This window comes from Echiichthys vipera, assembly GCF_963691815.1.
Source record: "Echiichthys vipera genome assembly, chromosome: 8".
NCBI lineage: Eukaryota > Metazoa > Chordata > Actinopteri > Perciformes > Trachinidae > Echiichthys > Echiichthys vipera.
The window spans coordinates 10639576-10652219 of record NC_139833.1 but is presented as its reverse complement, the minus strand read 5'-3'; the positions used below and the strand labels follow the sequence as shown (position 1 = coordinate 10652219).

General features: G+C 39.4%; 1 protein-coding gene across 7 annotated transcripts in view; it reads left to right on the top strand.

Annotated features, from left to right (window-relative positions):
• arhgef1 (Rho guanine nucleotide exchange factor (GEF) 1) overlaps positions 1 to 12644 on the top strand; it is a 47396-nt gene that overhangs the window by 17650 nt on the left and 17102 nt on the right. For 5 of the 7 annotated variants that reach the window (XM_083918154.1, XM_083918152.1, XM_083918151.1 and 2 more), the window contains 7 exons: positions 937 to 1020; positions 1150 to 1263; positions 3567 to 3665; positions 6122 to 6164; positions 7038 to 7143; positions 8076 to 8216; positions 12084 to 12113. In XM_083918154.1, the coding sequence (XP_083774280.1) occupies positions 970 to 1020; positions 1150 to 1263; positions 3567 to 3665; positions 6122 to 6164; positions 7038 to 7143; positions 8076 to 8216; positions 12084 to 12113 (584 nt within the window). In that variant the 5' untranslated portion in view covers positions 937 to 969. Of the gene's footprint in view, positions 1 to 933; positions 1021 to 1149; positions 1264 to 3566; positions 3666 to 6121; positions 6165 to 7037; positions 7144 to 8075; positions 8217 to 11646; positions 11993 to 12083; positions 12114 to 12644 lie in introns of those variants that run through there. The other 2 variants (XM_083918153.1, XM_083918156.1) reach the window with 2 other exon arrangements.

The window sequence follows — 12644 nt, the reverse complement described above, 5'->3', positions numbered from 1 at the left end:
ATGCGTGCAGGGGAAGTGGTGTGGTATTTAAAAGGTGGGGGTAAATTGGTTCCGATGCATTTTTTTCCCATTCATGGATTTCAAAGGCAAGGATTGGCATAAACCTTTAATTTCAGTTTAGTTACGTTTTTAGAACTGGAGGGTTTACGTCATGGCAGCTAGAGGAGCATTTTCCTCTGACTGTGTTACTGAACCCTACACCGGTCTGAAAAGCAATTTCCAGAGGTAAAATTTAGCCTAACTTCAGAAAAAAACTCATATCAAAGATGCTATTTTGAAATGCATGTTAATCACTGAATCATTCCTCCTTTAAGTTAAATACCTGAACTAAATGTTTTACTGAGGCCCAAGGGAAGAGGACATTAGCATTTCACAGAAAACCCCTCATCTCAATAAAACACATAAAATAATTTAGGTAAAAACATTTTTAATTGCTTCATTATTATTCATTAGTATTCATTATCAGTGTCCCAGTCCTGGTAGCCTCATGATTTATTTCAGGAGAGAATAAACTTAACTGAACGTGTAAATATTGCATGTTTTGTCAGTGGCTCCCCCCCCTCGTAGTTAAAGTTACAAACTTTACCTGCACTGCAGCTGAAGCAGCCTTTGCCTTGTCTGGTTCATATGAATGGCATCTCAACTTACTTACCTTAAGCATTAAGTCACATCAGGCCTGTCTCTCTCTCTCTCTCTCTTTCGAGAAGGTGTGATTGGATGCTGGGAAGTTTTCTTGTTTTCCGCTTGATGTGATGTTTCACTGGGAAAGTTCACTATGTCCAAACCCTAATCCGTCTTTATGTCTGGCTCGGCTCAGCGGGGGCTCAGGACGTCAAAGAGGAAGCCTACGGGTTCAAAGTATAGCACATAACGTTTGCTAATTGTCTTATTTTCTTCCCCTCTCTCTGTCTCCCCCTCTGTCTCTCTGCATAGCAGGGCGTGTTCGGGGCTCAGTGCTCTAACGCAGCCATGAGCATCATCGGGGCGGAGGATGAGGATTTCGAGAACGATCTGAATGATGTGAGTAAATAAAAAAAGCGGCACGAGACATCACAAGTGTAATCTGATCACGTCCTGTTGTTTTCTCTGTCGTATTTCACTCGTCTCTCTGCGCTGTTTGTGTTTTCTCTCGCTCTCCCTCTCTCTCAGGTGATGGATGACCAGTGCACGCACTTCAACAATGTAGACGTGTTGAAGGAGCGGCCGACCCACCTGCTGGTCTTCATGCAACATGTCATTCTACAGTTTGATCCTGCTCCCCTGGTAAGAACTATAACTCCCACAATGCAACACTCTGTCTACACAGTACGCGTTTTAGCCATGTTTTTCTGCCATTTATCTCTCATCTTATATCGATGATGATCATCTTATTTGATGGAAAATGTATCAATTCAGCTCCAAGGTTACTTTCACTACTGCTGCTAAAACACTAAAGGATTAGGTGTTGTTCACTTAGGTGATTGACAGAAAATAATGTGACAATGATGATAGATGTTAAAATCGTAAAAATTATATTAAATATTATAATATCCATCAAATAAGTTGACTTAAATCGTAAATTGTCATTACTTTTCACTTTTTAGAGAACATTTAATCAGTTAATGGGGGAGAAAACGGTTAAATTAATTGATATTAAGAAAAATAGTCACTAGTTGCAGCAATATTATTTATACATTTGGACAAAACGATGCCTGATACATTTAGTAAGGTCAGTATTACTCAGTATACAGTAGTTGCCCATACTGACCCAGCCTGTGAGGTCGATAACTGATTTAATATTTAAAATCAGTGGTCACAGATCCACACGGAAGTTTTCTTTTCTTTTTCTTTTAAGGCCAGACACATATTTCTTTTCCTAATGACCTGGTTCATTTGTAGATTTTGTGATATATTTTGCCTCCATGACAACATGTCTTGAAATACACATTTAGTTGTTTAATTTACTACACATCTATTTGCTTCGGTAGACTTCTCCTGGGGGGCATTTCTTTAAAGACCACTTTCTAAAAAACAAATGTTTTCACTGTGAGACAGAAATCTCCTTACATACACCAAACTTTCCAATTTCTTTCTTATTTATATTCTAAAGGTTTTTGGAAAAACAATGGTTCATATATAATCCATAGCTTGATTACCATTACATTTTATTCCTAAAAACATGTTAAAATTTTTTTTTTTTAAAATGGCTGTTGACGGTATTTTATGGTTGATGGAGAGAAAAGAAGAGACAATCCACATGCCTCTTTAAATACCATGTCAACTCTAATGTCAACAAAATGAAACGATCGTTTTGAACCTGACTTCATCCAGTGTTCACACATCTGTTCTGGACATGGATGCAAATAAGCACATATCTAATTAGATGTGTCATTTGCATATTTAAACATACATATTCAGAACGCTAAGTAATCTACTGGTTTCATGGTCATATCTATTAGTTTACATTTTTACCCTGTTTATCTGAAGTGATCATTTTTTAGGCGTTTTGCTTGTATTTGATAGTTTTTGTAGCTACAGACAGGAAGTGAGGAGAGAGAGAGACTTTAAGGTTATATGGCTTTTGTTTAAATAAGTTTTAAGTTTGACGCTCAAATAATAATTAAGATTAATTGAGAAGTATTGACATTCTACTTATTTTAATGTTGATGATTGTTCATGGAAGTCAGCTGTTTGGCAGCTCCACTGGTCACAGGGTCCATCAGGAAAAAAAGAAAAAAGTCCTTATTTGTCCATATAACCTACAGCAGCTAAAGTAGAACAAGAAGCTTATGTTACACTGCAGGTTTTTGTATAGTGACAAAGCTTTGCCTGAGTTTAGGACACTGAGATAATCCTAGCGTCCTCAAAACAAATGATCCGACAGATGGTTTACCTGCGTACAGAGAGTACAAGATTTATTGTGCAGCCGTGTGTGTAGCTCGTAGGAAACACATGAAACAGCAATTGTTTCCTGTTCGTTCGTACTGAAGTGTGGATTCAAATTGCTTTATAGACAAGAGTGCACATTTTGAGACTTGCAGCCTTGTGTGCGTGTGTGCGTGACTGTATGTGTGTCAGTGCTGATAAAAATCTGTCCTTTCACCTTTGTTCTGCATGCAGACACTGTGACCCACCCAGGTACCTCACCCTCTCCTTTATCTCGAGGAGGTTCATGTAGAGCAGTGTTTATAGAAGACATGTATTAACAGTGCTTAATGACTTATTGAGATTGAGGTATGGGCCAGATTATGGCTGACAATGACTGTTCTCTTATGAGATAATGTCATTATGATTAAAATACGCAATTAGTCTCACTGTTTTGATGAACAGCACTTTGTTCATTTTGTGTCAGCAGCTTGACTTTGAGGTCAGGTGAAATTAAGTGAAAAGAGTTTTATATATATATATATATATATATTTTGGTATGCCAGTGTATTATTAGTTGTGATATCAACTACTTGGTTAATTGTGCTGTAAGAAAAGAAACCTTGCAGCGCATTATTTCAGCAAACGGGGCGTTAAAGGCTCTTGAAATTTCAACAGCACTCGTTGATCTTCTGTCTGTCTGTCTGTCTGTCCCCTCTCAGCTGTGTTATCTCCATGCTGACCTCTTCAAGAACCTCAGTGCCAAAGAGACCAAGAAGCAATTTGTGGAGTTCTACAACACTTTCTTGGACAAGGGTGCAGTAAGTAGCACGCTGCACTGCGTTTCCTGTTACATATTTGTCAGTTTTAAGTGGATGGGACTTGAAATAACGTGCCACCTGCTAGTCACGAACATGTGAATAAAGTCAAAACAAATTAAATATATACTAAACTTGAAGCTGAGGTAGGTAGTTTTCTAAAAAAAAAAAAGGCAAAACAAATGCCAGTATTTGAAAAAGGCCATCCTCCTGCAGCTCAGTCCTCTCTGACCTAAGCCCCTGGTCGTGATTGTGATCCTGATGCCGTTTTATAGCGCCAATTCCATGAGCATTACCTTCCTGTTTTCTTTCCAAGCTTGTGGCCTGTAAACCCCTTTGAGCCACATGAGCTCAGGGTTAGCAGTACGCTAAACTATTAGCAGTATTTTCTCTCCATCTCTGAACCTCTTTGCCGATATTGACACGTGTCTTTATTGCGTTTATTGTCAGACTGTCTTTTCTAGACTATATTTTAAGACTGTCTTCCATTTTTGGGTTGCTTTGCATTGTAGGCAGTCAACTCTTTCTGCAGGATTTTCCACCATTGAATCAAGTTTTCACCATCTGCATTTGTAGAACAGCCAATAGGAACGCCCTCTCTCTGAAATGACCTGTGATTGGCCATCCCATCACAGGCTACATTTTCTAAAGCCTGAAAACAGACCCAAGAGGAGGCGTGGAGATATGCTGAAAGGTTATCATAGAATTTTTGCTCAGTGATGCAAAAAAAACTGACCCAAGCTTTAGAGTAGAATAAGAACAATTATGTTATTATTTGTGTGTGACTTGCCTGCAACCACCAAGCAGCAGGCAGAGAGGGAGAGACATCACATTGATAACATGCAGACACATGCAGTGTTTTATTCTCAGGCACCGTATCTAGTGCTAAAGTTATGAACGTTATTACTGCGCCTTGATCACTTATTCTTTAAGGAAGCACAGTTCGTCTGATGGCGAAGATCTCATTACATTTTCCCACAGCGTGTTTGGACTTTCAGCTCTGTGTTTAGTTTAATGTCCGTCTTGGGTTTGGTGGGTAAAAAAGTCAGTTCTTTTTCAGGTCGGGTGCAACTTTTTGCATCTGTGAAGACCTCCCTTGCACTGTTGGGACTAAGCACTGTATTGTGATTATGTTAGCAGATGCTGCAGATGCTACATGACTTGAATTATCTAATTTATGTTTTAAAGGTTTCATGGTTTGAAACGCATCCATTATAGTCCTATAATGATAGACTTGAGGATTAAATCTCCTCACTCTCAATGGTCCCTCTCTCTGTTTATATTTTATATTTCTGTTACTCTTAGCTTTAGACAGTTGTGTCATTAAGACGCTAATTCTTGGTGTGAACGGTATAAAAATCAATTCAGTTAAACATTGCAGCCACATAGATATTAAGTTATTTTCTCATTGTGTTGTGTCAATAAGAATGTGATATACTGCACAGCTGTAGTCTATAAGCTGAACTCAGGAGAGACATTGTGTGCACATGATTTGTTTGGTAATGCACGGCTGTGTGTCGGCTTTGTTTGCTCTGCCCATACGCTGCATCTGTGTAGCACGCTTCAGTATCTGTGTCACTTTTCATTACTCCTCCTTGGACGCCTGGCCCCTGTCACTTCTCTGTTATATTTCCTCCTCACATGTCATGCACTGCACTTGTCTGTCAACTCAGCTGGCTTGTGCTTCACTCGCTCTGTTTGTCTGTTTGTCTTTCGTCCGACCCCACAGCTTCCTGTCAGGATCGTGGGAAACCTTTTGGAGAAATCATCCTCTTTTCTTTTTTTTTTTACCTTCATCTGTAGTAAACCCACTGACATAAAGTTGGCCCTTATGGTTATTTACCTGTCAGTGACAAAGCTGGAATATGTGTTTTTTCTCTAGGTGGTTGTTTTATTTCTTATGTTTAAATGACCCCTTGTGGTGATATTGAGCTACTGCACATTTATTTGGATTCCTTTCAGTTGACACTGTTTTTCCTTGGGTCAACACAAGAAAAAATACATGCATACATACATGTCTACACTCAGTTGCCAGTTTATTAGGCACACCTCTTATCAGAGAGGTGTTGATTCAACTTTCTGATCATTTTGAATGCTGTAATTTGTGGCGCTGTTAAAATGTAATGTATTAAAAAGGTGTTCAGTCATTTAGCCTACACATGGATTTGAATAGAGTGGGCAAAAACATAGAAACACCAGCAAACTGCTAAACTACACCAATCAAAATTGACCATATAGTTGAATCAACACCTTTCAAAAACTTAACATTACAAACTTCATAAAGGTAGGATTTATTGCAAGACTGTTGAATAGACTTCATTTGTTTTAGCTATTAACTGTAAATCAAATAAAAAAAAAAAGGATTCACTCTTTAGTTATAAATGCTTCACATTTTATATTTGCTGTAATATTCTTATTTCTGTCTCTGAACCTATTTTGTCTTTTGCTCCACAATATAGATTCTCAGAGTGGCACTACCAGCTAATGTAGGCTATGAACTGGGTAAGTTGTTTTACTGTCGTGTATTCATCAGAAGTCCTTATATATTCTTTGCCACACACAAACATACAAACTTCAGATTCAACGGTTGATTTATGAATTTCAGTTATGTGAAACGAATCAATAAATTAATATATATTTGACAAATTCTAAATTGGCTCACATTTGAAAAACATTGAATTATTTCCATGGTGTTTTATTTATTTTGGGCAGTTTGAATTGTATTTTTGTACAGTTAAAGGCAGTGGTGAAAAAAGTTTAACATTTTTTCAGTTATGTAAAATGAGAGGAAAACTCAAATATACAGGGAAACTATTTCGGCATTCTCCTATTTTCCTTTAGATGAGAATGAACTACTATATCTCAGTCATCTCATCAGGGCTCCCAAAGACATTAAACACAAAGTTATGTTCAGAATCATATTACCGTTGAAATGGTAATGGTAGTTTGTGGACACGGGTTTTTTAAATAGACTCTTATGTTGTGGAAATGTGCCGTGTAGGCTACTGTTTTAGAGCGGCTAAGAAGAATTGATGTTTGAGCAAAACTATTTTAAAGTTAATCCTTTTTCTAGGTTAAAATTGATGGTAACGTATCGGTGCATAGATTTGTGTACTCGTCAATACCCAATTCAACATTTTCGGCAATTTCGTCAGCATTTCTGATGCTGGTTTTAAATTAACTCTACCCAAAATCAGACTTCCACAAGAAGGAAAACTGTCTGCTTGGATCATCACTGAAAATGTCCTGGAGAAGTCCTGGAAAATGATCATTTAAAAAGTGGGGAAACCCTGCAGAACCTCAGCCCCACTCTGTGTCTTCCTCCCTGTATCACTGCGTCTCATTGACTCTCTTCTCCGGTCTCTCTGCCCTAAGACCGAACCCGTCCAGATCTGCTCCACGAGGACACCCAAAAACGTTATGCTCAGGAGGTTCAGATCCTGCAGGCCGCTGAAGTGGCCAAACAGCTGGAAGATTTCAGGTGAGATTCCCCATCCTGAACTCTACGCAACTCACTTTAGTCCTAACTATACCCCAAATATTGATTTTGCAAATCCACAATGTTCGTCACGATCACAACACTCTGCTTTGGGACTAATGGTTGTCATGAGTTGCGGGACCTCATGTCTTAAGATTTGAATGAATTAATTGAATGACTCAGTGTTGTGGCTAATATTAACACTTCTGTTTTAATTTATCGTTGGACGGAATCAGAAAACCAGAGTAATAGACCAATAATTTCAGGTTTCTTTAAACACACATAATTTAAATGAACAATGTCACTAACTACAACTAAACATTAAAACTTAGTTATACTTACCTTACCAGTTACCTTCAAGGCAGCACTGGGCTTCAATTCATGCTTGTCAAAAAGAACATTTTGTGTTCATATTTGACACACTACCATCATATTCCTAAAAATCCTAAAATTTAGAAGATAACTTTTAAAACTAACTACCCTATATGTACACAAAGCTGATGCCACCGGCTGTTACTCAAAACTTTCTTTGGCTCTGTCACAACTTAAAGCATGTGAACATTTGTCTTTACTGGAAGGCTTTTACTGTGAATATCAAGAGCACAAGAAAGAAAAGGTCATCTTGATCTCTCTTTTCCCACTTTCTTTCAATGACATTTTGTCCCCCCTTATGCTTAGGTGAGTTTTTAATCTGAACAAAACAGCGTTTAGATGGGCTGCCTTGGAATAAGATTTACAGGAAAACTGCATTGTGAAAGTGGACATGATGTCAGCACCATGAGAACTGGTATCTCATGGATTAAAAAAGTTTCTGTTCTCTGCACTGAGCAGCCTTTTTCATCTACATTAGTAAACAGTCAGTGTACTGCATTAATTATTTGTTTCCAATATAAATCTTGCCAAACTCCTGCTTCCTTTTGCTGTCCGTTGCACAGGCAGAAGAGGATGATGGGTATGACACCCAACGAGGCGGAGCTCATCGATGTGGAGAGTCACTATCCCACTGACCGCGTCCCAATGGAGATGAAGGAGAAGTCTGTAGCTGAGAACCTGCTGGACAAGATGTCTGAGACACAGTGAGCATTTCTTTCTTACACTGATTCTTACAACACTGAAAATAAGCATTACTTCTTCTTCTTAATGGGAAAATCTGTTCGCTGTATTATTGTCTAAAGAATAGAAATTAGTCATTTTGGGTGCCCTGAAGTCAAATTAATTATCTTCATAAACATTGTTAGGAGAGCACTTAAGAAGCTTGGTTGGACGACTGAATCAGCTTCTGCTTTCTAAAATATCGGGTTCTTTGATTCAAAAGTTGAGCAAGTCTGTGTACATAAAGGCATGAGGAGAGAGGTCTACTGCAACTTCCAAGGAGCGAGTTGGCTGTATATGCTGCTAACAGCAATTTGAAGCTAAAGATTGCGCTCTATAGAATCCCGATAAAATATTCAGCAGTTTTAAATCAATTCACATTTGGATTAAATTCGCGACTTCGACTGGCCTGTTGCAACCGCAGCTTAGGCTCAAGGGTTTCATAGTTTTTACAGCAATTTGCTTCACCAAACTGACAGAAAAAGCATGATTTCATATCTGAAGTTGAAAATCAATATGCATAACATAAACATAAAAGTATTCTCCCTCAAGGTGGAGGAACGACTTCTCTTTTTCAAACAGAAGTTCCTAGAACTATGGGAACTAAACTAGGAATTTAAGCCCCTTTTCAACTGCATGAGCTTTCCCCAGGAACCTTTTGAGAGGGCCAATTAATTCCTATTGATAATTAACTCTTTCTTTTATTGATCAGTCTTTAAAACTCATCTGGAAATTCAAATGTGATTTGGAAAACAAGATATTAGGGCTAACTCACACTGTCCATCCATACCCTACCCCGTGCTTTAGGGTACTTGACCCCCCCTCCCTCTCCGCCCGCGGCCCAGGCCCGTTTGTACTCACACTACCTGGGCCTTCTTGCCTGCCTATACGTCATCACGCTGTAACACGTCACACGCATTGATTGACGTCATGGCGATGCGTCTCTTTGTTTACAAATCTTTCCACAGACCTCAGAGTTTTTGTGCGTCTTGTCCGACTGTTTTTGAATAATTTCATCCGACCAAATCTGCAGTTAACACTCCACCTCCGCATCACACCGACATGAATCTTTCGCCTCCATTGTTTTAAATGTCCGCGCATGGTCAATCCTTCTTTTTTCTTTGTCCGAACAGGCGCACAGAAAATAACGTCAGAACCGCCGTAGGCCTCGTGCTCGTACACGTGCACACGCTCGTGCTCGTACATGTGCAAACATGCTTTACAAAAGCCCACATCTCCCAAACAGTCCGTGGCCGGCAACCTTGCACTCACACTGGTCAAACGAACTAGACTGCAGCCGTGAAACATGCCTGGGCACAGTATGGATTGACAGTGTGAGTGCGCCCTTAGTTCCTGTGTGACCCATATCACCCAATACATAGTGTCATACTCCATCCCCAGGATGACCGTTTACACTGGGTGTTAGTTAACTTTAGTGGTTAGCTAGCTGCCTTTCATTCTTCAATTATTCATTCTTAACTGTTCACCACACTGTTTATCAAACAATGATAGTTAACGTAATTACATCTTCACTGATAAAATAACTTACATTTCTAACGTTTCTTTAAGGGAATCCTGTCCAAATAATATTGTTAATATCTCTGTGATGGAATCTATCTGTTGAGATTGACAGCACTGCACGTGATGATTGTCCTCGCACATAGTAAGGTTCAAAAGCAAACGCGTGCATGTGGAATACCTACTTTGTGTCAAGATGGATCTTACAAATGTTGTTTATTTTACAGATATGCCTTTTCTTGTGTGCATATTCCTATCAAATGATAGCGTTTGCTGTAACCTTACTGTGTGATACTCACGTGAAGTTGCAAGACTGTTTTCCCTCTGGCAAAAAAAAACGTTAAAAAACCCCCGCTGAACTGCAGCCCTTTGCAGTTCTTTAGATTGCAGTGGAAAAGCAGATAACAATGGCCTGAAGGAACCTTTTAGTTTCCTGAAAAGTTTTCTGAGTACTTTGGGTCAAAGTGCAGCTTTAAAGTCCCTTTTGTGTGTTCCTGTTTGCATTTCCACTGCATCTGAAGAACTGTAAAATCAGGCATATCAGACTGATGACTGATTAAAAAAATTAAATGCAAGTTTCACTTTTACAACAACTCACAATGTCATGAGGATATTATTCAAAGAAAACCTTCAAATGTTAATTGTACAATCAGGGAATTACTTTAGTGTCATCTCTATTCCCTGCTGCTCTACCATTTAAGCTGAGAAGATGATTGGTCTGTCAGATAAAAACGATGCAAAAATAGCTTTTTCTGTTCCCTCTAAAGTTGGCACTACACTTTCTATAAAGCCCTATTCTAGATGTGCACATAATCTCGTCCAAAGCACACAGAGAATCCAGCAGGAGATGGAGAAAATTGAGCAGACGGGACTAGAGAGTTGGAGAGGGAACAGTGATTGGAAGAGAGCACAATAGAGCAAGAAGGAAGTGAAGAGAGGAAAGATGGAGTCAGAAGTGCCACGCTGGCAGGAAGGCTCTACCCTGGCACTTTGCCAGCTGGAGCAAGGGGTGGTTGTGGTGGTGGTGGTGTGTGTTTGTGTGTGTATATGTGTATATGTGTATGTGTGTAGGTGTTACTTAGCGGAAGAAGGAAGGGGAGAGAAAAGGCCAGAGGGTTATCGATGCTGGGTAGCTCTTGCCCTGGACACGGTTAAAGAAAGAAAGCAAGAGATCTGGGGAAAGTTAATCTATCCTTGACCCTGTGGCCAACTACAATGTGTTATCCTATACAAGAAGTGATTCAGACAGAGAAGGAGAGGAGGCCAGTGAGAGGGCAGAGACTGTCTAACTTCATCTCGTCAGAACAGAGAGATAAAAAAAAAAGAACAACATACATGAAGGAAGATGAACTGTGCACGAGCAACACACATCCTGTGGATATAACCACGCTGTCAGTGGAGAAGACACTAAAAGCCTGCAAAGCAGTCTATATCGAAGACATGATAATTTGGCTTTTGACTCACTCAGTTATTATCACACAGAGAGATCTCTATCTCCAATGCACAAAAGATTCATTCAGTTTCACTCTATTCATTCCCCCCGACAATCATCTCTCTATTACCCTCACACTTCTCCCACACTCCTGCACCCACTGAACCCCATCCAATTCCCTCTCATTGACCACACCACAGTGACCTCACCCCGGCTTTATCTCATTGGTCTTTCTGGTGATGAGAATGAGGAAACCAGGCCCTCTGATTGGATTATGCAGGGAAATCCCAGGGAAACCCCTCCCACCCTTTATGTTCATGTCAAAACATGAGTATCCAATTTCCACGGTCTTGCCTTCATGTTGCATCAGACAAAAACACGGTTAAATAGGACATTTCCGCTGTGCTGGATTATTTCTGACGTTGGATTCCCTTTGCAGAAAGCTTACCGGAGAGACAAACGAGATTAGACAAAGTTTTAGACAGTCTGGAGACAATAGTTTGACTTATTTGCAGATCTTCAAGAGTTCAGATTGATTTCTAAATTGTTAAAGAAGACAGAAGTGCAGCCTTTGATGCATCTGTTACTTTTTTGATCTTTTTTTTTAAAAGTTAGTTTGGGTTTTTTCCCCTCTTTTTTTTCTGCAAAATTCAGAATATGTTCAATAGTCTCTGCTCTGAACACAATAACACAACCATCAGCTTTAAGTTGGACCAGGAAAAGCTCAGCCACTTCAGATTCCATCGGCCCAAAACACACTCAATAATCAGTCGAGCAAGAGAAAGAAAAAATGCTACTTAAAAAGAAGAGGTGAGGTTGATGCTGCAAGATGAGTGAGTGTGTTTTTGCTTCTGTCGCTTTCCAGTGGTAACATCACTGACACCTGTTTCTTTTGTTTCAGGCTCACAATCGTCGCGGACGAGGAAAAATGGTGAGTTTACTTTAATGTAGTTATAGTTAGTAAAATATTTGCATGAGTTTTGTGTTTTTTGTGCACATGTCACTGATTTGATCTTGGCACGCTTCTTTTTCCAAGCCTGGGTGTGGTCAGACCACAAGAATTTTGCATACTGGCCTAAGTGCATAAATATGCACCAAATACCATTTCAGTTGGGTTTGCTATAGAAAATGTCCTTTCTTCACATACATTTCTTTGTACTTTGTTTCAAAAAGTGTCACTGCACTCTACTTCTTGATTAATGTGTTGCACGTACAGTAAATTACTAAACCCTGTCATGCAGTTAATAGGTTTTTTTATGCTTTTCTCTCAACCATTCTGGTCCTTTGTGATTAAAGTTCTTTATGTGGCAGTCCTTTAGACAGCATGCTCTCTAAAACTGAGACTCTTGTGCTTTTGTTGTGTGCTCATCCCCAGAGGCTCCTCCCTTAGTTTGTCCCCTTCCAACTCCTCGAATTTCTCTTAGCTCCTCCTCGGTCCTTCTGGGTCACATTTTTCTTTCCT